Consider the following 25,261-nt stretch of genomic DNA (forward strand, 5'->3'; position numbering starts at 1 on the left):
TCATATCCTTCCCTGAGGTCTCTCACATTACGCACTAGTAGAGGTGCAGCTGAGGCTGCATCACAGGGGATGAGGGGTATCTGGTGGCTTAACGCTTTGTGGCTCAGGGAGGAGTCACAGGTTGAATTCCTCCCAGCTTCCGTAGGGGATTATTTTGACATAAATCAGCATTTGGTGGACTCTCTAGTGAGACAATTGGAGGCCTTTAAAACTGTGATCTGTGAGAGAGCATCCATGGCATTCCTCCAGCTCCTGGGCTTCCATTACCCTTGAAGGGATGTCCCGCTGCTGTGTTAGCTCACCACACCACTGACTGTGGATTGTGCTCTTGGCCTCGTGTTGGGTGGAGAACATTCTCCTTGTCCTCTTTTTCTTCTTCCACACTACCTTGGGGTACCTCCTTTTCTAGTGCAGGTATGTCTCTGTGAGCTTTCTTCCAAGCCTTGAGGGCCTTCCCCAGATCCTCCTTTTTTGCCTTGTTTCCACAGTTATTCTTCTGTCCTTACACAACTCCATCAGATCCTTTCCTTTGATGGTGGACAGATTGGCCTTGTCATGCTCAATGTTTCCCTTGCTCACAATGATCTCCAGTAACTTTTTCAAAGACTGTTTGACTCTTTTCAAGTTTTGGAAATTTTGTCAGAACTTTTATGACTCTCTTAAAAGTTCAGCAACTCATTGGAAACAATGTCCCTGTAGACTGTGGAACTCTATAACTGCATTTGAAAATAAAAGTACTTATTTCTATTGGTTCTGGATGCCACCGCTTGGCATAAATGTGAGGAAATGGGGTGTGGTATCTGGTGTGGTTATCCGACGAGAAAGAGAAGATCACTTTATTGGAATCTCTGATCCTCGGTCTTGAACATTATGTAGGGTCAATCTCCCCTATCATAGGTACACAGCACATAAAAGAGCTTCAGGAGACAGTGACATATAATTTACTTGATATGGCCAAAGTCACCAGGTCTCTAGCACAATACCAGTTGTACAAGCAAAGTAACAATGCAGGAGAATTCATTTATTGGCTGTCCAAGAGGCAAGAAGGGACACGAGTAATCCAGGCAATACAGACGCCAGAGGGATGGTTGATCTATGAATTCACAGATTGCATAGACTTGCGAATTACTACTGCACTCTCTATGGTTGTAGATCTCCTCCTCTACTGGAAGACCTGTTCATACATTCACTCACAAGTGCTCAGTGTGCCAAATGTGATGAGCCCTTGACTCTGGAGGAACCTCAGGCGGTTATTACAGCCTTACCCTCCGGTAAAACCCCAGGACCAAACTTTTTTTTCCAGCTGAGTTTTACAGGTGTTTGTCTTCCCTTCTTGCACCACACTTGCTGCACCTCTTCAAGGAGGTGGGCTGCACTGGCTTTCTGCCGCCCAATCTCGGGAGCGCCACAATTACCACCACACTTAAACCAGGCATACCCTCAGAACTCTGCGCTTTGTATAAACCTATTTCACTTTTAAATGTGGAATGCAAGATCCTGGCCAAAATTATGGCCACCAGACTTGCCAGAGTCATCAGATCATTGGTTCATCAAGACCAAAATGATTTCATGCCCAGCTAAGGCTCAGCTCCAGGGCTTTTATTTGTTGTACGATAACGAGGACTGGGTAGTATTGTATGCTGACGATATGTTACTATAACCACAGTTCCCCAGACAGCCTTGTTCCTCTTGATCTAAATGCTTGTCATGTAAGGGAACACACTGGGCTTCAGGTCAACTAGGAGAAACCTTGCTATATACATCTGATGAGCACAATTCCCTCACCCATGCCAGCAACAGACTACAGGCCACACAGAGATCTCTCCGATACCTGGGCGACGCTATTTCCTGTGACATACAGGCAGCTTGGTAATTAAACGTAGTGTCTATTTTGAAATGCATGTGCAGTGATCTAGACGCCTGGATCCCTCTTGCCCTCAAACTTCTTGCCTGGGGGGTATCCACAAGCAGTTAGTTATCTACCGCTTTCTCTACGTGCTGCAAAATCATCCATATATACTACCTCCCTCATTTTGTTCCGGAGTTCCTGTCTGTATTCATAAGTTGTTTTTGGCGGGTAAGGCCACAGAGGCTCATACGCCAAATGTATGACTCCAGTATGTGAAGGTGCCTTTTGTGCACCGGACCTTCGTTTATACTACTGGGTGGCGCAAATTGTGCAGCTGTGGGACTGGCTATTTAGAAAATGCCAAGACTCCTCCTGGCACTTGGAGTTGTCCATCCTCGAACAATGAGGCATTCACAGTCTGCTCTATGGGGGTTGACCTCTGGCCTCTCTCACCCAATTCTCCAGGATTCCACTGTTAAGCTGGCAGGCAGCTCTATCCTCTATCACATTTTAAACGGTTAGCGAAGCCTGATGCTCAGACCCCCCTGTGCACAGGGACTTATCTAAAACAAGTGATCCAGCTGGCTGACTTCGATGGGTGGGACCTGATTGTTATCTCTGCACTTTGCGAGCTGTGGATGGTGACCACATGGTGTTCTTCGATCACTTCAGGGTGGACTTTGCACTCCACAAGTCTCAGTTTTCCAAGTATCTACAAATGCGTCAGTGTTTGAGGCCCATGGGAAGATCTTGGAGGGAATGCCAGACAATGACCCCTTAGACGTCAAGCTGACAATGGGTCCAATGGGCCACGGCAGGGTATTTCCAACCTCTACTGTTCTCTCCTACTCAGCGCTCCTGAACTCCTTCAAAAGCACTGTCTGGACTGGGAGGATGCTATATGGGAACTGGATGAAGATGACCTGCGCAAAGCCTAAATGGCCTTGTAAATGCTAACTATTCCTTCCAATTTCAGGCTCATATTGTTTAACTGCTTTCACCATGTGTTTTACAGACTGGAAAGGTTGTAGGAAATGGGACAGTTCACATCATCAAAGTGTCTACGCTGTTGAAACCTAGAAGGGTCCTTCTTCCATGTCATATGGACCTGCCCCATCATCGCCGCCTATTCGAACTCTATCCACAACTCAATTGCAAACCTCATACAGAGAGTATCCTGTGCCTTTCTTAGAGATCATGAAGGATTGGACCAGCACCAGACACCAGAGACTAATAGTAGGTATAGGATCCCTGGTATTCAAAATATACATTGCTAGAAGCTGGAGATCAATCCTGATCGCCCCCCCTAACCTGCCTGGAGATGAGCAATAGACTTTTGTTGCAGAGCAGAAAAAGAAATAGACAGATGAAGGGTATGCGCCATCAGCATCAATAGATTTAGGGCTCATGGATTTCAGATTCATTACACAACAGAGAATAATGTACCGTAACTGTATTTCATTACAGACATTTACTGATATTGTTAAGCAGGTGCATTGTGTGCGGCCTTGAAGTTTTGTCCTATTTGTACCTCGAATATATCAAAAGAGTCAACGATGTGTTAAAAAAATACTTTTCGTTCACACATATTGACATTGTTGTCGATTATCTTTCAGTGCTTTTTATCGCTGAATGATTTTGTGACTTCCAAAATGAACCTTTTTATCTGATTCAACACACAAACTAACAGTAGTTTTCATTATCTTACAGGAATGCAAAAATATATGTTGTGACCCAGCAACATGTAAATTTAGTAAAGGTGCTAAATGTGCATCAGGAGACTGCTGTGTACACTGTCAGGTAAAAAATATATTGTGTATTTAATTACTCTAAATACTATGCTATGTCTGTTTGTTAAAGCCAAAAACCTAAAAACCTTACTGAGAGCAAATAATTTGGAAAGCAGGTTCTTTAACATGGGATTTTCTCTGATCTTCATAAGGGGTAGAATGTCTCTGCACATGTGCGAAGCCCTTGCACACAATTTTTTTTTCAATGCATGTTTTCCAGCCTCTTCAATAGTCAGAAAACTATTTTGGGGAAGCAGTATCAGCTGCGTTTTTAGACATTTCAGAGATCTTTGTATTAGGTCATACTGAAGAGAGCTCATGCGACGAGACAGTGGGTCCCTTTGAAGTCATGGGGCTTCCTCCTGCCCTTTCTTGGATTTTTGTTTTGTGAACGAATACCCCCCATCTGTAGTGCCTTTCTCCTGAGAGTAGACTGCCAGCTCCACCCCACCTCCCTGCTCACAATTTTTACAAAGACCATGACTAGGAAAGTCTTTAGGGAAAGCGCAAAGGTACACAACCGCCCAGAACAAGTCAGAGAACTAATCCATTGGATTACGCAATCTGTTTGCATCATGGGCATAACAATGTGAGAGAAACTTTGAGTCAACATACCAAGATTTCCTCACCAGAAGACTGGGATCCTACACCAGTGGTGACCAGGAGAATAGTTTGAGCTCCAGGATTAGGGAACTGACTGCCAACTTCCCTTGACAGATTTGAAACCAGAACCTCGGGAAGATCCAACTAACATACCCAAAGGGGCGGCCTCAATCCAAATTTGAGAGAGACTTACTGCTTGAAAGGGGCATTAGTGATGCCATTACATCAAGAAAATGATGCCCAGAAGGAGCAAGAACAATGAGGAGCTCACACTTGGTGAGCCGGCAAGACTGCTGTGACATTAAGCGCAACCTGTATCAAGATTCAGAGTGTAAGGTCCGGCACCTGGGAGTGTCTTTCCAGCAGTAGCCACAAAAACCTTATAATCAGGGGTATCCTGTACTCAACCAGAGGCGAGTTCCAATGGGTAGACCACCACCAAGGAGTGCTGAGCGCAAGGATAGCTGCATCCACAGGGCATGGTTGTTCTCTCAAGTCTTTACAGACACCAAGAAAACAGAGGAGGGCCATTGCTGCAGCCAGGGATGGGTAGATGTTTTTTTGCTTGGAAGGGAGGGGGGGGGGGGTGTAGGAAGGTGGATACCTGACTATGGTTACCCCAGATTTTTTGCCTTGTGTTTAGCTGGTTTTCGACTTATCAGCCCCTGTAGAGTGCACTGTAGGTGCCCAGGGCATAGGTGCATCCAAGGCCTACCAGGGGCTGCAGCATATCTTTTGCCACCCCTGGCTGGCTACCCAAAATTGACACAACAGGCTGATCACTCAGCTGGGGCAAGGTGGTGTAATCACCCCTTGCTTAGATATAGTATACCTATATCTAAACCTATCTGGACACATATATACCTATAAGTCACTCCTATGGCAGGCCTTAACAATCCTGGAGGCAGAGTGTTTGGTTTTATGTGAGATGGTGCTCTAGTATGAGCTGAGCTTGTCTGCAGCTGTCGGGACCAACTCCCTTAGCTGTTCCGGGATATTGCCATACCATATACTCTTAAGTGCATTATAATCCCTCGCGGTTATGTGCTAACTTTGGTTTGGCTTTATCAAAGCATGTCGTGTAAGGTGTCATACGCTTTGGAGTCCTGGCGACGCGGGTTGCATTCCACCCTTCTAGAGGGAGAAGACATGTTACTTTACTAAAACACGGTTAATCCTAACCAGAGCCTCAGCATCACAAAATGGATGCTGCTGCCACAGACACAAGTCTGACCTCCTGCTGCTGACCGAAACTTGGCAGAGGAGGCCTGGGCAAAGGGTTTCCTGTCACAGGGAGGTGTCACAACACCCCAGACAGGAGATAGTGGATTGTAGCAGGGAGGTTTGAAAGAAACTAGACACTGCCTGGGAGCACAAGGCTTCCCCTTGCATAATCCGGTCAAACTGGTTCTGGGGCACACCAGCCCCAGTCCCAGCGCGACCCTGGACAAAGGGAAAGGGGTGTAACCACCCCCTTCCTGGGTCCCACCCATAGGAGAGACCTAGCAGGTAATCCAGCCCCCCAGTTTGGAATAAAGGTGGGAGAAGTGCCCATGCACTCAGATTATCCTGACTGAAACTTATGAAACGAAACTCTGGACCCTTCGACACTCGACGTAGAAGACTGAAGAATCTCTCTTGTGGTCAAGTAGTGACCACTCTGTGCAAACAGGCACCATCCAGCGCGTCACCGGTTGCTTTGTTGCAGTTCCCGCAGGAACTCGAGCGACATAGATCGACAAGGCCCAGCGTTCCTGCCTTCTTACAGCCCGATCCACAGTCCCAGCGAATCTGAGACCTGTGGAGGCGACCTGAAGCGTGGGGCCGGCCATCTTGGAAGAACCACGAATTGCTGACCGTGCAGCTCCCGAGGCTCCCTCGACGCTGTGCATTGGGGTTTGAGAAGCCCCAGCCCTGAGCAGCTTTGCACTGAAGCTCACCCCTCCCCACTCGACGAGTGCTGCGTGGGGCCCTTTTGCATTTTCCTGCTCAACGCATTGGTCCGGTCGCTTGCCCGTTGGCTAGCGGCCCCAGTACCGATGAACCTTTGAATTTGCTCTGCCAGTCCGGTTGCTCTGGACTGGCCCTCGCTCCCCTGAAAAGGAGCACCCGCTCTGACCTTGCTGGTCCGAGTAAGAAGCGATCTTCGAATCCTGCGCTTGCCAAGGTTTGTTTGCTCCAATCCGGAAGCCGACACCGCCGACAGCGAGAGCCTTCGTGGGACAGCTCGTGATCCACTCCTGGACATCCTCGGTGCCCCAGAGTCCACGTGGCAGCGGAGACAAGCTTCCCGACAACCACCTGATTGCGCCCGACAATGCCTGGTTCCTTCCTGGTTCCACCCTGGTCACTGCTGAGTGACCCAGACTGTGTCCCCTCTGCTTTCAGGTACTCTTCATCCTCAATCCACCCTTGGATCGCACCAAACACTTCTCTTCTGGCCGCCTGCAGCATCTTCATCTCCAGGCTCCATAGATATACACGATGAAAGCCGACACTACTTTGCACCTGTGCACCCGCTTCCTGTGGGTGAGGTAACTCCTGAACGCCGGTGCTCCTGTACTGGTATACACCTCTAGTGTCTAAGTCTAAAGTTTTGTCCTTCTAGATCAGTCGGAAGACTCTTAAAACAGTAACTCAATAACTTTTACGCACCATTGACTTTGCATTGGTGCATGTGTGTGCTTTCAGCGCTGCATCCGATTCCCGCGGGCTTTTCCCGACTTCAGCATTGCTAGTCCCGATTGGTCCCAGCGATTCCCCAGGCCCTAGGCCTGACCACTGTTCGATTAGTGATACTTATACCACTTTTTTAATATATGGTTTGCGTGGCCCCCCGGCCTCATCCTTAACCGTGGAACTTTTATATGTTTAACTGTGCTTTTGTTTAAACGCTTGTGCCTCTGCACTCATAAAGAGTACAGAGGATTATTCTAGTGATAACTACATATATTTTTATAATATATAACTTGTGTGGTGTCCTTTCATTTGATATTACAGGATTACATATGGTAAAACATCTGGCTTCACATGCCCTCTTGAATTAAGCCTTTAAGGCTGCTTAGTCCATGCTACCCTTAGGATAGCTTGTCTATAAGGTTGACTTACAACCATCACCATAAGGGATTGTTTGGACAGATAAAAGGTGCCCCCAGAATTGGAGACATCATATATCAGGCCAACTTCTCACAGGGGGTTTGCAGTGGGTTCAAGGTGGTTTCAAGCGGTAAGTTCCATTTGACATAGAAGTCCACTGATGGGTGTGTACTCTGAATAGCACCCCAGAATATTGAGGCGACGCGATTTCATGCACAAAATATTGACAGGTAAGGAAGTCTAGATATACTATACCTAACTTCACATACATTTACCTACATGGTACATATATCTTCAAGGTACATAAATGTGGAGTTAAGAATAGTAAATCTATACTTTCCTATATGCACTTACCTCTTGATATTTGTCCCTCGATATTCTTGTATCATGATATTCTGGGGGTTGATATTGAGTAGTACACTCCACTGCCTCAAGTCCTGCCTCAACAGATTGGTGCAAGTGCCACTTACTGGAATGTTGCAGTTGCTGGTTCTCCCTTGCGCCTTAATCTCAATAAATGGGGTGATAGTATGCAGCAGAGAGTTTGGAACAGGCTCACTCCTGCTAACAGCGACACAGCAGGCACAGCCTAAGAGACTCATCAATATTATTTGGATAGCAAGTATTGTGAACTTGACCCCTGGAAGTTCACTGATGTGAGGTGAATTGCACTGCTCTGCCAGATTAAAATCCGGGTCAGTATATGTGACAGATAGCTGTTGCGCAATGAAGTCCGAGCCTGGTCGCGCTTCATCGATGATATTTTCTTCATCTGGAGCGGCGACCAGGTTTCGTTGGATAAATTTGTGGCTTGGGTCAATGCTGCGGATCCCAATTTGCGCTTCACGGCTAATGCTAGCAGCATACAAGTAGAGTTTCTTGATGTTTGTCTCGCTCTACACAAAACCTATCGCGAGGAACACGCTCCTGGAGTATGGAAGCTTTCATCCTCGAAGTCAACGTGACTCTATTCCCTTCAGTCAATTTATCCGATTGAGGAGAAATTGCTCATTGTTGGGCGATTTTCTCATTCAGTCAGACATTCTGAAAGAAAAATTGTCGAGGAGAGGATACCCACGCCGCCTAATCAAAGAATCGTTTAAGAGAGCGAGATATTTCAACAGGGACAGCATGTTTTGTGAACGGGAAAGTACTAATTCTGACTGCCTTGTATGCATTACCAAACACTCAGTGATGAACAATAAGATCGGACAGGTAATCAATTCATTGTGGCACATTCTCAATGCCAATGACTGTGAAAAACAAATACCCAAACCCATTTTTGCCTTCCGGCGCAATAAAAATCTGCGCAAACACCTGGTTAGAGGAACTGTAGGCACCACGTTGGTATCTAAGCAAATTGGAGTGTTTGGCCTCCCCCCTGTGGTAGGGAACCACTGCTGTGGGAATTGTCATGCGTGCCCGCAAGCCTTGACGGGTAGCACGTTACTGATTGGCAATTGAACCATCACTCTGAATGACATGAGTAATTGCCGGACTTCAAACATTGTGTATGTCATCATGTGCCCCTGTGGGCTCCCCTACGTGGGCGAAACTGGACGGGAGTGCAGAACCAGGATTGGTGAGCACAAGTCCAGCATTCGAAACCGTAGGAGTGGGGCTCCGCTTTTAGCCCATTGGAGCACTGTTAACCATTGTGAATCTGACATTAGATGGTCTGTACTTGAGAAGATCCGCACCATTCCAGGGAAGGATGTGGCGGCAATAAGGAAGAAAAGAGAAGTCTTCTGGATCTTCCTTTTGGACGCGGTGAAATCCGGCCTGAATGATTGGTGCCCATGGGAAAATGCCATTATGTAAATTGGGTGCCCATGTGAAAATGCCTTTCTATAAAATTTGCTGTCTCTTTCCGCTTTGTCTTGACCTGTTTAAATAAATATCCTTTCCATCTCCTTGTGCGGCTCGAATCATATGCTTGCCTTTATGGAGATACAATTAAAAAAGATTCTTTGCATCGATCCTCCCTTTAACTTAGTGGAGGCCTGATTGCTTGACTAAACGTCTGCCTTGCTAGTATTCGGTAGGCTCCTTGTTGCTGGAGCCTTTTAAATAAGGGATCCGTTTGGGACCTTGGGGCCAGTTTCGTGGGTCTGATTCTCCGGCTCCTTCTACTGCGTGTGAACTTGTGAGGGACGGTGCTGCCTCGACTCTATTGAGGAATCAATAAACGTTGCCCGGCTGTTTACTTTAGGATTGGTCCGTAAGTGTTTCGAGGGTGGAGGCTTTTGGCGATACCTTCGATCTGATCCGAGCCGGGTCTTATAATGAACAGCACAAACCACAGAGCGGGTGCCAGGTGTATATAGTTGGTAATTAGAGGCGGGTCCTTAGCCTGTTCTTAAACGGATGGAAAACGCTAGTTTAGGTTATCTGAAACCCGCTGATCGTTCGTGAGGACCGGATGTGAGGAGAGCTTTACCCGCTGCTGTACACTGCAGGTGAGATGGGCGTCCCCTGGCGTTTGGACTAACGACCCGAGTAACTATTCCTGCTACCAGCAGAATCTCTTGGCTGGGATAGATGCTCCTTTTGGTGTAGAACAGCATGTAGTTGGTATATCTTGTTACTAAATTATCTCGAAACGTAGGTTAGGTAATCTTTAAATCTATGCCCTCCAGTTATCGTGACGCATGACCTTTACCGAACCTTTTTGTTTGTTCCTCTCGTCCCCTGCAGAAAAATGAAGTTCCTACGGCCGTTTATGTAAAACTCCTCATGAACTCTCCCGATCTGAATGTGTGACCCTGGTTATACATTTTCCGGTACGTGCATCGTGGGATTGTTATTAAGTACGTTTGCCTAGAAGCCTTTTTTAAATACCAGCTAGTGACGCAGTTGTCTTTTGGTATTCTGCCGCCTTTAAGTAAACTTCCAGAATTTGGTCTGCCCTCAGCCCTTAACTTTTGTCAAGCTGTGAGTCATCCGGTAAAATAAAATCTTCCTTATGACGAACTGTGAATCCTTATGCAGTATTTTTTTGACCCATATTTTGTTGAGATATACGTGCATGGGATCCTGAAGTATCGAACCAACACCCTGAGAAAATAACCCCCTTTTATATAAAAACAATATGGAGGATTAAACTGCATTTGACGGGTAAGTTCCTGACTAAAACGCCCCTAGGGGGTGTCTCTCCGTTTTAGCCTTATTGTAGTTATTACCGCTGCCGATGCTTTCTACAAAAGTTAATTCTCGTTGAAAACAGGTCCCGAATGAATTAGTGTGGATTCTACGCTATCCCTGTGGACCTTTTATGAATCGGCAGCTTCCTCCTGTTTCGGATTTGTGCAACAGTGGCCCAGGTAAAATTAGGATCTTTGTAGGCTTACCAGGCGCTGCGCTCCCTGGCTTATAGTCGACCACTAGACCCCCCTGAGAAAATTGTTGTGACTCTGTTAGAGAAGAGAAATAAAATGTTTTAAAAGAAACTGTCTATATAAAATAGGATATAATCTTTCTGAGGATTGCCACTTGACCATTAGAGAATATATTTGGAGAGGGTTGGTGTTTTGAAAGAAGTGTTATGAATGTGAGGTTTGATTATTCTTGCCATTGGGGATTCCTGTATGTGTTTCTGATCTGTGTTTTTTCTTGCAATTTTTAAATCACCATTCGCTCTGCTATATTGGAGCTCACTTTGTCTGGGGCGGGGTTCTGAGGCAACTTGTTAAATACTGATTCATATATCTATTTTTGAAATGTGCTCTAATGATACATGAAACTGAAGAACTTATGAAAAGCCTCAGACTCTTGTGTAGATTTTTTGTACACTAAGCATAAAATTGTAAATCTATGAACCAGGGATGAGACTGTTTAATCTAAAATAAGTTTTTTTTATAACCGATCTGTCTCTGGTGTATTATTCTTGAGCTGTGTCTTCCCCCTCTCCCTCGGCGTGAAAGCCCTGATGAAGGTGCGCCCGTAGATCTGGGCTTTGGCACCGAAACGCGCGTTGGCGTTACCTGATTGTGGGATTCTGTCTTATCAATCTGGACTCTCTGGCTGTGTGCTACGAAGGCTCCGCTGGATCCCATTTTTGTGTCATTCTGGGAATTACGTTGAGGAAGTTGTATTGAGTGTGGCACTTGTGTGAATGTATGTGCGTGAATGAAGGACTAGTTAATGTATGGTTGCTGAGAGGTTGATGTGGGGAAACTATGTTATATTATGTGTATTTATTGATGTAATTTTCCATCTATTTATTGAGTTGTTATGGTGTCTGATATTTTGAATAACAAGTACATTAATGGAACATGAAGAAAATAAAATAAAGATTTTGTACATTTATACTTAAAATTCACTCTATCCTGTGACCTTTCTGTTGCCCCTTTGGTGAGCTCCTTGCTATGCATGGAAATTAGTGGACTCTTTATGAGCCATTGTTGATTATACATGGGTGGACTTTTCTCCTAACGATTGCGTTCTTTTGCCCTGACGTCTGCCCTTATTCGTTGCAGGGGGCCCCTCCTATATTTCCCTCCCCCCTGCCTTACAGCCATCACCATAAGGGATTGTTCGGACTGATACAAGGTGCCCCCAGAATTGGAGACATCATATATCGGGCCAACTTCTCACATTGGTGCGCAGCGGTGCGGATTTGAGCTTGCTGTTGTTTTACCATTGCAATCTTTTTATCAAATTGAAAGATCACATCAAGTACCTTAGGTACATATAAACAAAGCTTACATATTTAAGTTCTACTGAACTTAGTAGTTGTAGATCAAAGGGCTTAGCACACCCTGCCTACAACTCACTAGCAAGGTACAGTAGGAAAACACTTAGTGTAGGTAAGTGCACCACTTACACCTCACTAGGGGCCAGATGTAGGTAACTCATTTTTACCGATTCAAAAATACCGATTTTTACCGAATCGGTATTTTAGAAAAGGGAAATGAGATGTAGGTAAAAAATCGGTAAAAAATACTGATTTGGTGAAATTCGGAAACCCCGAGCCGGTATTTACCGAATCGGTATTTACCGATACGGCAATTACCGAATCGGTAATTCGCATGCAATCCTATGGGCCTGGATGCCCATAGAAATGAATTGAATTTACCGATTCGGTATTTACCGATTAGGTATTTTCCGAATCGGTAAATACCGAGTCTGGAATACAAAATATCAGGCAGTTGAAGTATCAACCAATCACGTGCCTCCACCCCGCCCCTCAGCCAACCAACAGAGCAATCCACCAATCCTGTGCATCCACCCCACCCCACAACCAGGAAGTGACCGCACCCATGCAGGTGCAGAGTACCTGATCACACAGGAAAGCAGTTACACAGAGACAGGCTGTTGTGAAAGCAGAGCCCTGCAGGACAAACACATGGATCCCCAAGACTCTCAGAGGGAAGGTGCAGAGAGGAAGAGGAAGATCAAGTTCAGCACTGATGAACTTCAGGTGCTGGTGGAGGAAGTCGTCAAGCAGTACCCAAAAATCTTTGGAAAGCAGTCCCTGCAGGTACCAGAGGCTGTCAAGAGGAACACCTGGCTGGGGATCCAGACCAAAGTAAAAGCTATAGGAGTGACCACCAGGGAAGTGGACGATCTCAAGAAGAGATGGTATGATCTAAGGATCATTACTAAGAAAAAATTGGCAGCAAGAAGCAAGGAGGCCAATGCTACAGGTGAAGGGAAGAACAGGGCACCTGCTCTCACGGACCTGGAAGAGCTTGTGGAGTCCACACTGGAGCCAGAGTGCGTAGTGGGGATTAGTGATGCAGACAGCTCAGCCCGAGCTGCAGCTAAGAAAGGTAAGGGACATGTACATCATCCCTCACCCCCTGCCTGTGTCCCTCCCCCAATGTGGCTATGTGTTGAGGAAATCCAGTACAGACTTCAGTACTCACCTGCAATGCATTATGGGAGTGGTAGTCATAAGAATACCCATCAGAGCTGTCAACATGAAATAATGTCAGGCATGCCACACAATACAATGAGAGACATGGGAGGAGTAGGAGATAGTGATATAATAATGTGATTTAATAGTGAATTACACGGTGAAAGCACCACTAAGACACTGTCCATATCTGTCCACAGGGGAGACATCACGCAAGTCACTGCAGGAGAGGGAGAAGACACATCCCCAAAGGGATAGGAGTGAGCAAGAAGGTAGGGATGCAGGGCCCAGCACTGCAACACCTACAGCACCCTGTACACAAGCAGCTGCCACACCAGAGGCAGACGACACCATTCAACTAGAAGCATCTCCAGTGCTCCTTGACTCACCACAACATGAGTCACAACGACCTGACACACCAGCAGACACAGAGGTGTCAGACATCTGCAGGCCCAGGAGGCATGACGTTCCCCCGCAAAGGATCCTACAAACATCCTCCGATGAGGAAAGGAAGTGTGAGGAGACAAGAGATTCAATGGCAGGAAATACACCAGGTCTTACATCCACTCCTGTCAGCCGATCCGGAGGAACAAGACGTCGTAGGGTCCGGGAGGCAAGCGTGAGTGGCCGTGATGAGGGTGTCTTCCGTGGCCTTGAGACCACAATGGTCAAGGTGCAGCGCCTGCAGGCAAAAGCTATTAGTGCAGTGCACAGACAAATGCGCCATTTGAACCCAAATTTTAATAACATGAACAAGGGAATCACATCAATGGCAGGCAGCATGAGGGACATGGCCAATGGAGTCAGGGACTTGTCACAGTGTGTGATGTCACTCTGTGAGGAACTACATGAGGACCGTGCACAAAGGCGCAGGGAGAGCCATTGCATGCAACAGCAGACAAGGGGCATGCACCGTCTTACAACTGCGACTTCACTGCTGTGTCGCCGTTCAGTGTCGATGCAGGAGGGGCTGGTGCACTGCTGTACTGATCTCACAAGGGGGATGGGGAGAGTCACTACAGCAATGGAAGTGCTGCTGACAAACCAGTCAGCCACCACAGGAGCAGAAGGTGTAGGGGACACAGATACCACTAGTAGCAGGAGCAGCACCCCTGTCCCTGAAATAAGGAGGAGGAGCAGCAGACGCCAGAGTGCCGGCGCTGGCACAGCAGACTTGGAACTAAGCCAACCTCACGCATCACGCGGTGCTGTTCATGGCCGCAAGCAGTGAGTCTGCCATAATCAGTTGGACATGTGAGGGTGAGGTAACCCCCGTCCACCCAGTAGTGCTAGGCACACTAGTATGTTCCAATTGTGTCTTCTGACATTTAAACGTAGTGCCAAATAAACTACGTGCATTGCAGTACAACACGTTCTTTGTCTCTATACTTACTCAAGAGTAGTTGTGTGTGATTTCTGCCCGTCTCTGTCTTCCGTCTGTGGGTGTTGGTACTCCTACTGTGTTGGCTGCTGGTAGTGCCTGTTCATCTTGATGGTCTTCATAGTCCTCCAATTCCACCTCTGTGCCCTTCTTAGTTGTGAGGTTGTGCAACATTGCACAGGTTGCAATGATCTTACAGCATGTTACAGGTGAGTACTGCAGAGCCCCCCCACTTTTGTGGAGGCAGCGGAACCGGCTCTTCAGGAGCCCAAAGGTGCGCTCCACGATGTTCCGGGTGGATTTATGTGCCACATTGTATCGTCTCTGGCTGGGGGTTGTGGGGTTGAGGTAGGGTGTCAGGACGAAGGAACGGAGTGCATATGCACTATCCCCTAATGTGAAAGAAAAAAATACATTACTCACAGGCACACTTTGACATACGTCTGCTTCATCTATCAAGGGAGTGTCACCCAGTAATTTACTTAGCATGTATCCTTCCCCGAATTCACCCACTGTCAGGCGGGTATAGATCCCACTGTTTTGGAATATGTATGAGTCGTAGGTGTTTCCTGGGTACCTGGCCACTATATCTGTGATAATATACTTGGCATCACAGATTGCTTGTACATTAATTGTGTGTGATGACTTCCTGTTCCTGTATATGCGCTCAGTGGCAGATGGGCGGCAAATGGGGATGTGGGTCCCATCAATGCAGCCGATCACGTGTGAGAAATTTGCCATGAGGTAAAAGTCTGTCTTGGTCCTGAGCAAGTCCGCATCAGTGTCTGGGAAGTGGATGTAATGCTCCATTCTTTGCATCATGGCATCCAGGAACTTTCGGAAAAAACGCGACAGGCAGCTCTGGGCCTACCGCTGCCACAACACTCCGGTAGCTCCCAGCTGCAAGGAGGTGTATGCTACAGAGCACCTGAACATGGGGTGGGATGGAGTGGGCCCTTGGTTTTGGGTGGTCCAGGAGTGGGTGCAGTTCCCTGATCAGGTCCATGATGGTCTGGGGGTGCAGTCTGTATCTTTGCAGTATCTCTGGCTCTGTCCATTTGAAGAGTGTTATCCTCTGGCGGTACACCTGCTCCTCCCTTCTCCATTCCCTCTCACCTGCTACCTGTAGCCGTAGACGTCTTGCTATGACATAGAAAGCCGCCATAGTGGTTCCAGTGTTGCATTTTGGGGCCCTTTTTTATAGGCTGCACCTGGTTACCACCTGCTTTCAAACCATGTTAAATACCGATTCATAAATACCGAATTTTCAGTAAATTCGGTAATTTATGGGTGACCTACATCTCGATGGTGTTGTTTTTACCATTTCTTAATTTCCGAATCTGTAATTTTACCGATTCGGTACATTTACATACTCTGTATAAGTTTCCGATTCGAAAATTTTACCGATTTGGAACATTTACCGACTCGGTATATTTTCGGATTCGGTAAAATTTACGATTCGGAATTTTTACCGATTCTGTATATTTTGGCCGACCTACATCTCAATTTCCAAATACCGTCGGTAACGGCCGAAATTACCGATTTTCGGCCGTTATCGACCGGTATTAGGCTACCTACATCTGGCCCTAGCAGTCATGTCTGGCACAGAGGGAGCTTCTGGCTCTCAGCTTGTGATGGTTGACCTTACCAAGGCACCTTCCAGCTATGACAAACTCAGCCATAAAGACTTGAGTGCCTTGTGCACTTCAAGGGGGATGAAAAGGGGTCACTACCATACCATTCCCATTCTGATAGCCATCCTGGAGAAGGATGATCTTGAGAAAGCTAGTACAGCTCCCTTAGGGTCAGGAGATGGAGTGAACCCCCCAGATACTGAGAACAGCACCCCAGCAGATGAGGTGGACCCAGAATCAGAAGATAATGAGTCAGATCAGGATCAAGGGAACAACTAGGTACAAATTGGTAGGCTTAACCAAGCCAACTTGGACCTACATGGGAATGGAGAGGGCCAGCACCTCCCCAGATCCCATAACATAATACTCCCAAGCAATAGAAGAGTGAGATCTCCTTCAAGGGACTCCCACATTTCTAGTGCTTTAAGGGAATCTCAAAGGGGAATGACTTCCCCCCAGAGAAAAGAGCATAGGGCCAGAATGAGGGCTGCCCAACTCCAGATAGAGAGGGAAGAGGTAGCCCTGGTTCAAACTAAACTTGCTTTAGCAAGAGAACAAAAACTGTGTGGATTAGATTCCACTGGTGGCAGCAATAATATTCCTAGTGAGAAAGACAGGTCCTATGATAATAGAAACCTGACAAAGATTGTGCCCCCCTACAAGGAAGGGGATGACATCCACAAATGGATGAATGCCCTGGGGAGAGCCTGCATGGTACAGCAGGTTCCTCAAGAACAGTGGGCTGCAATCATATGGTACTCCTTTTCTGAGAAAGGGAGAGATAAGCTCCTCACAGTTAGACCTGAGGATGCTAAAAATTACACTGTCCTCAAGAGTGCTCTAATAGATGGGTTTGGCTTAACCACTGAACAATACAGGTTAAGGTTCAGAGATACCCAGGAGACACAGACACAGGACTGGACTGATTTTGTAGATTGTGCTACTAAGGCTCTGGAAGGTTGGCTACATGGCAGCAAAGTACATGACTATACTGGATTGTATAATTTGATTATGAGGGAGCAGATCCTAAGTAATTGTCAGAACCAGCTTCTACACCAGTGCCTGGTAGACTCAGATCTGACCTCTCCACAAGAATTGGGTAAGAGGGCAGACAAATGGGTCAGAACCAGGATTAGGCCTAGAAATCAGTGTAATGACCAGAAGAAGGAGTCTACCAAGCCTCAAGAAAAGGGTGGGGATAAATCAAAAGAGAAGACTTCCCCAGGGCCCCAAAACTCCAAAGATGGGTGTGGGTCCCAAGACACTTCCTCTACACAGTAAAAGCCTTATTGCCATGCCTGTAAACAGGTTGGCCATTGGAAAACAGACAGCTGTTGACCAAAGAATAGTAATAAGGAAAATATACCTCCAGGTAAAGCTCCAACACCTCCTATCACTGTTAGCAGTGGTCCCCCAGGTGGTGGGAGCACCCCCAAGAATTTGGGTGGGTTTACCTTTGGAACACAGGTGGACTCTGGCCTAACCAGGTCCCCAACTGATCTTGTCTATGAAACTGGCATGGGGTTTGCCAATTTCAGTGATTGCCCAAACACTTTGAGCAAGTATAGGCAGGAACCCCTCATCAATGGTTTGAAAGTTGAGGCCTATAGAGACACAGGGGCCAGTATCACTATGATGACTGAGAATCTAGTCCCCTCAAGGCAACTTTTACCTGGTGCCACATACCAGGTGACAAACATTGATGGAGTTCAGAAAAATCATCACATAGCAGTGGTAAATCTCAGCTGGGGAGGAGTCACTGGCCCAAAGAGAGTGGCAGTGTCCCCAAACTTGCCTGTAGATTGTCTACTTGGGAATGATTTGAAAATCTCAGCCTGGGCTGAGGTTGAACAACAAATCCATTCTAAAATGGTAAATCTCCATGGAAAGGTTAGTGGGGCTGTGATGGCTACAGCCCCAATCCAAGATGTCCTTCCTGAAAAGGTTAATAGGGCTGTGCAAAACTCAGCCCCATCTTTAGCTAACTCCCTTCCTAGACAGAATAGCAGGGCTGTGATGGTAACAGCCCATACCCAAACTGAGTCTCCTCCTGAAAAGGTTAGTGGGGCTGTGATTCATGTGTTGTGAAGACTGAAACAATGGATCACTCCACACAAACGGAGCATTGAGGAGGAAGAGAAATCTCCCTCCCACCAGACTTTAGGAAAGGATCAGCCTCCTCAGGGAACTGATCTTACCCCTGATGAAGGAACTGCCCCAGAGGTGGTTAGGCTTAGCCTGACAGAGCCCCTGATGTCAGTGGACCCTTCCCAGGTGGGACCCAGTCTGGAGCAGGTAACCTGCCCCTCTCTACCTAGCCTCAGTCAGTCCAAGGCTACAGAGGTCAAGGAAGTCAGTGAGCCCCAGAGGGCCCCCTGTCAAATAAAGCACCCCCGTCAGCAGATTAGGGGCACCAAAGCTAGCAGCCCTAGCAAGGTGAAAACTTTAAAAATTCCTGTGGGATCCCCCTTACCACTAGTTAGGGACCTCCCCAAAATGGACACTGTTGGGCACAGCCAAACCTGGGGCCCTAAACCTGAACTGTCCCTCCAGTCAGCCAACCAAAGGCACCCAGCCTCCAGCTTTAGGCAGCCAGAGGTTGACCCTGAGAGCACAGTGCAACTCAGTCAATGAAAGAAAGGCACCCATGGTGGAAGATAATTGGAGGAAGCTGAGCCCTACATTAGTGGAGCCTCACTTCAGTACTCCATATCGACACCAGCCTTTTACTTTGCAAAAACACACCCAAGGTAGTGATTCCCTATGGTGGAGACCCTCTAATACCCCAAGGGTGAGGGATTGCTTAGTGGACCATGAGACAGGGGGTAACCATGCTAGTGCAGGTACTTCCTTATATGGCCACTCAGGCAATATAGGCTTACCTGGCCAGGGATAGCCTTATCTCCTTTCGTTTTGGGGGGGGGGGGGGGGGGGTTATGTAGGAAGGTGTATACCTGACTATGGTTACCCCAGATTTTTTGCCTTGCGTTTAGCTGGTTTTCGACTTAGTTGGCCTGGCTCCCTGCTAACCTGCTAATCAGGCTATCTGCTCTCTCTTTAAAATGGATTCCATGTACCCTAGGTGCATAACCAAATTGGCTTGGGTCACCGTATCAGCCCCTGTACAGTGCACTATAGGTGCCCAGGGCATAGGTGCATCCAAGGCCTACCAGGGGCTGCAGCATATCTTTTGCCACCCCTGGCTGGCTACCCAAAATTGACACAACTGGCTGATCACTCAGCTGGGGCAAGGTGGTGCAATCACCCCTTGCTTAGATATAGTATACCTATATCTAAACCTATCTGGACACATATATACCTATAAGTCACTCCTATGGCAGGCCTTAACAATCCTGGAGGCAGAGTGCTTGGTTTTATGTGAGATGATGCTCTAGCATGAGCTGAGCCTGTCTGCAGCTGTTGGGACCAACTCCCTTAGCTGTTCTGGGATATTGCCATACCATATACTCTTAAGTGCATTATAATCCATTGCCGTTATGTGCTAACTTTGGTTTGGCTTTATCAAAACATGTCGTGTAAGGTGCCATACGCTTTGGAATACTACCCCCTCGCCATTCCTGGCGACGGGGGTAGCATTCCACCCTTCTAGAGGGAGAAGACATGTTACTTTACTAATAGGCGGTTAATCCTAACCAGAGCCTCAGCATCACAAAATGGATGCTGCTGCCACAGACACAAGTCTGACCTCCTGCTGCTGACTGAAACTTGGCAGAGGAGGCCTGGACAAAGGGTTTCATGTCACAGGGAGGTGTCACACCACCCCAGACAGGAGATAGTGGATTGTAGCAGGGAGGTTTGAAAGAAACTAGACACTGCCTGGGGAGCACAAGGCTTCCCCTTGCATAATCCGGTCAAACCGGTTCAGGGGCACACCAGCCCCAGTCCCAGCGCGACCCTGGACAAAGGGAAAGGGGTGTAACCACCCCCTTCCTGGGTCCCACCCATAGGATGGACCTAGCAGGTAATCCAGCCCCCCAGTTTGGAATAAAGGTGGGAGCAGTGCCCATGCACTCAGATTATCCTGACTGAAACTTATGAAACGAAACTCTGGACCCTTCGACATCCTACTCGACGTAGAAGACTGAAGAATCTCCCTTGTGGTCAAGGAGTGACCACCCAGTGCAAACAGGCACCATCCAGCGCGTCACCGGTTGCTTTGTTGCAGTTCCCGCCGGAACTCGAGCGACAGAGATCGACAAGACCCAGCGTTCCTGCCTTCTTACAGCCCGATCCACAGTCCCAGCGAATCTGAGCCCCGTGGAGGCGACCTGAAGCGTGGGGCCGGCCATCTTGGAAGAACCACGAAGTGCTAACCGTGCAGCTCCCGCGGCTCCCTCAACGCTGTGCATTGGGGTTTGAGAAGCTTCAGCCCTGAGCAGCTTTTGCACCGAAGCTCACCCCTCCACACTCGACGAGTGCTGCGTGTGGCCCTTTTGCATTTTCCTGCTCAACGCGTTGGTCCGGTCGCTTGCTCGTTGGCTAGCGGCCCCAGTACCAACGAACCTTTGAATTTGCTCTGCCAGTCCGGTTCCTCTGGACTGGCCCTCGCTCCCCTGAAAAGGAGCACCCGCTCTGACCTTGCTGGTCCGAGTAAGAAGCGATCTTCGAATCCTGCGTGGGTTGTGCTTGCCAAGGTTTGTTTGCTCCAATCCGGAAGCCGACACCGCCGACAGCGAGAGCCTTCGTGGGACAGCTCGTGATCCACTCCTGGACATCCTCAGTGCCCCAGAGTCCACGTGGCAGCGGAGACCAGCTTCCTGACAACCACCTGATTGCGCCCGACATTGCCTGGTTCCTACTCTGTCCCTCTGCTTTCAGGTACTCTTCATCTTCGATCCACCCTTGGATCGCACCGGACACTTCTCTTCTGGCCGCCTGCAGCATCTTCATCTCCAGGCTCCATATATCTACACGACGAAAGCCAACACTACTTTGCACCTGTGCACCCGCTTCCTGTGGGTGAAGTAACTCCTGAACGCCGGTGCTCCTGTACTGGTATACACCTCTAGTGTCTAAGTCTAAAGTTTTGTCCTTCTAGGTCAGTCGGAAGACTCTTAAAACAGTAACTCGATAACTTTTATGCACCATTGACCTTGCATTGGTGCATGTGTGTGCTTTCAGCGCTGCACCCGATTCCCGCGGGGTTTTCCCGACTTCAGCATTGCTATTCCCGATTGGTCCCAGCGAATCCCCAGGCCCTGTGCCTGACCACTGTTCGATTAGTGATACTTATACCACTTTTATAATATATGGTTTGCGTGGCCCCCCGGCCTCATCCATAATTGTGCAACTTTTATATGTTTAACTGTGCTTTTGTTAAAACGCTTGTGCCTCTGCACTCATAAAGAGTACAGAGGATTATTCTAGTAATAAATACATATATTTTTATAATATATAACTTGTGTGGTGTCCTTTCATTTGATATTACAGGATTGCATATGGTAAAACAGCTGGCTTCACATGCCCTCTTGAGTTAAGCCTTTAAGGCTGCTTAGTCCATGCTACCCTTAGGATAGCTTGTCTATAAGGTTGACTTACAACCATCACCATAAGGGATTGTTTGGACTGATACAAGGTGCCCCCAGAATTGGAGACATCATATATTAGGCCAACTTCTCACAGGGGGTTTGCAGTGGGTTCAAGGTGGTTTCAAGCGATAAGTTCCATTTGACATAGAAGTACACTAATGGGTGTGTACCCTGAATAGCACCCCGGAAGATTTTATGCACAAAATATTGACAGGTAAGGAAGTCTAGATATACTATACCTAACTTCACATACATTTACCTACATGGTACATATCTTCAAGGTACATAAATGTGGAGTTAAGAATAGTAAATCTATACTTTCCTATATGCACTTACCTTTTGATATTTGTCCCTCGATATTCTTGTATCATGATATTCTGGGGGTTGATATTGAGTAGTACACTCCACTGCCTCCAGTCCTGCCTCAACAGATTGGTGCAAGTGCCACTTACTGGAATGTTGCAGTTGCTGGCTCTCCCTTGCGCCTTAATCTCAATAAATGGGGTGATAGTATGCAGCAGAGAGTTTGGAACAGGCTCACTCCTGCTAACAGCGATACAGCAGGCACAGCCTAAGAGACTCATCAATATTATTTGGATATCAAGTATTGTGAACTTGACCCCTGGAAGTTTACTGATGTGAGGTGAATTGCACTGCTCTGCCAGATTAAAATCCGGGTCAGTATATGTGACAGATAGCTGTTGCGCACAGAAGTCGGCCACAGTTCCTCAGACCTGTGTATGGATAAGGATGAGGGTACATGTGAAGTGTGCTCTCTTAAGCACTCAAAGGACATTTGTAAAAGGAAGGTAAATAAATTCAGGGCTTCACATTAGGATTAAGGCTCAAAGTCTGAGTCGAAGACCAGATGTGAAACACAACAATGCCTGTACCATGCAGTGCCTTTATTTAGCATGCAGCCTTTACCATGCATGAGTTTACCACGCAGGTCAGTATTTGTGCCTTTACCACACATGCCTATGCATGATAAGCATTGGTAAAGTAGATATATTAACTAATGGGTGTCGCCAGTAGGTAGTTATAGTTAGGACCATGTTTCCATAGGAAAAGGCATTTTTGCCTTTTCCAAATCTTTGGACAGTTTGACAAATCTTCTAGAAATTTGAAATTTTCCCTAAAAAGTGGGCCATTGATTCTAGTTGTGCATGGAAAGTGTCCAAATGATCTGTCGTACAGGGCCCGAGGGAAAAAAGGGGGGGGGGGGTGTCAAAAAAAGTGTGTTTCCCATGTTATTTCCCATAGGGGTTGTGAACATGACTACAGCCCGAACTGCTGGATGGATTTGTAGCAAATTTGGCAGAAAGCTGGCTCTTGATCCAGAAAGAGTGCTTTTTGTTATTTGGTGTAAATCCATTCAGTAGTTTTAGGGATATTTAAAGAAATCCAAATTTGAATATCTAGGAACGTGAAGGCTCTGCAAACTCTCCCGATCTCGTGCTGAGATCTGATTGGCTGCCAACACTTCAAGCAGGAAGTGTTGGCAGCCTTCTTGGGACTTGGCTTCAGCTTTTTTCAAGAAAATGGGGTAGGATAATAATACCCTTACTCAGAGGAACCCCTGCCAGGGCAAAAAGTTATTTTTTTTTAAAGTGCGAAAATCGTGGCGGCTCTGCAAACCTGGCAAATATTCCAAAATAAAACCTAGCGCGGGCTCCTGCGCTTGTTTTGGAAAAAGCCCCCAGATGGGACAGATCCTGGAACATTGTTTAAAATAAAGAGAGGGGCACACAGGGCAAAACAAAACAAGTACGGGCTCCTGTGCTTTTTATGGAAAAAGCCCCTATGTGGGACAGATCCTGGAACACTGTTTAAAATAAAGGGAGGGGCACACAGGGCCCCCTCCTTAGGCTCTTGGCGCGCCGGAAGACCACCACCTCCCAGGGGCTTTATAGAAAAAAAAAGAGGGGGCGCACCCCCCCCCCCCATCCCCGAGGCTCTGTAAGCCCCGGTGCCCACCACCTCCTCAGGGCAAACTAACCAGTAAAAGGCTGGCTGCGCAGATCCCCTTAAACCCCGGGGGCCATCTCCTCCCGAGGGCTACATAATGTCCATTGTGGGGGCCCCATGGACCCACCACCTCCCCAGGGCCAAATACTTTTAAAACAATGGAAAATGGGCCATGCAGTCCACCTCCCGGGCCACATACTTCCCCGGTGGACCACTATCATCCCGGGCCGGTCCTGAAAAGTGAAGGAGGGGGGCCATGTGGCCCCCCTCCTGGAGCCATTAATGGAGCTGGGGACCACTACCCCCCAAGAGCCGGCTACTGCTTTATCCCGGGGTGCCAACTGTAGGAAGCTGGTTCTGTATATACTATGCCAAAGTAAGGTCTAATGAACACAGAGTCCAGGGAGTCCCCAGAGGTATAGCAGAGGCTAAATTAGATAATTAATAACAACTCTCTTTGTGCTAGTGTGGGCAAGTAGCTAGGCCTATCAGGAGGGACTGTTAAGCATTTATTTTATTCACTCAATCAAGTATTGATTTCACACCCTCTGAGACAGAATCCAGACCAATTGGGTAAGTTTATGAAAGGTATACTTATGTTTTATTTATAGAACCATTCAGGACTTGGTACAGGTAGGTAAAATGTACTTGCAATTGTTAAACTTTTCAAGATAAAGCAATTGGGAATGGATTTGCAATCGTTATAGGTTTGTACATGCTCTAAAAACTGTTTAAATTACATAGAAATTACTTTTGATTACTTTTGTGTTACGTTTGGATTATATCGACTACTGAGGGTGGTATGCCTAGATACCACACCTTGGATCCTACACTACAAGGTAAGTTGGACTTGTTCAGGTTCGCAAAAAAGTTACTTTTCCGCCATACAGCAATTCCACTCAACATTTTCAGGAACAAACATCACAACATTGGTTCCAGTGGGTAAAAAAGGTTATCAGTTTGCAGGTAGGTAAATGACCTGCATAAATAGATTTTGGGGGTTAGAACCAAAGTTCCCCAAGGTTCAGGTAGGCCCTCAAATTACACCACCAGCAGCACTTGGGCAGCTGGGTCAGAGTGCAGGGGACCAATGTAAGCCATTAGGGCTAAGAGGGCCTTTGATCAGGGTCTGCTTACGAGCAGGCCACTTAGCTGGGGGAGCAAACCTGCTAGGGTTGAGATCAACACTTCAGGGGCCAACAATCAGCACAGGAGCTGCACCACCAGCGACAAAGGGGTGGCCGGGTGCAGAGTGCCAAGACGTGGTCGGTGACCCTGTGGAATCCAGTTGAGCTCTCTGGTTTGGCAAAGATTCTGCTGACTCTGGCAGGTAAGCTTTCTGACGGAGACCACTGGTTGGAGAGGTAAGTTGGGTTGTTGGGGGATGCCTCAACAACGTTGGTTGGGCCATCCAAGGGTGTGGAGTGATGGGTGCAGCGGTGTCTTTTGGCATCAAGTTCTTCTTACCAGCTCCGGAACCTGTCAGGGGGGTGTCCCTTCAAGTTGAGCCTGTAGGCATCATTGTGAAAGT

General features: G+C 47.3%; 1 protein-coding gene across 1 annotated transcript in view; it reads left to right on the plus strand.

Annotated features, from left to right (window-relative positions):
* Positions 1-25,261, plus strand: part of LOC147683291 (disintegrin and metalloproteinase domain-containing protein 9-like) — a 2,469,977-nt gene that overhangs the window by 1,706,860 nt on the left and 737,856 nt on the right. Inside the window, exon 13 of the mRNA XM_086944815.1 lies at positions 3,560-3,649. Coding sequence (XP_086800941.1) covers positions 3,560-3,649 — 90 coding nt within the window. The remainder of the gene's footprint in view (positions 1-3,559; positions 3,650-25,261) is intronic.

This window comes from Lissotriton vulgaris, chromosome 11 (genome assembly GCF_964263255.1).
Source record: "Lissotriton vulgaris chromosome 11, aLisVul1.2, whole genome shotgun sequence".
Lineage (NCBI taxonomy): Eukaryota > Metazoa > Chordata > Amphibia > Caudata > Salamandridae > Lissotriton > Lissotriton vulgaris.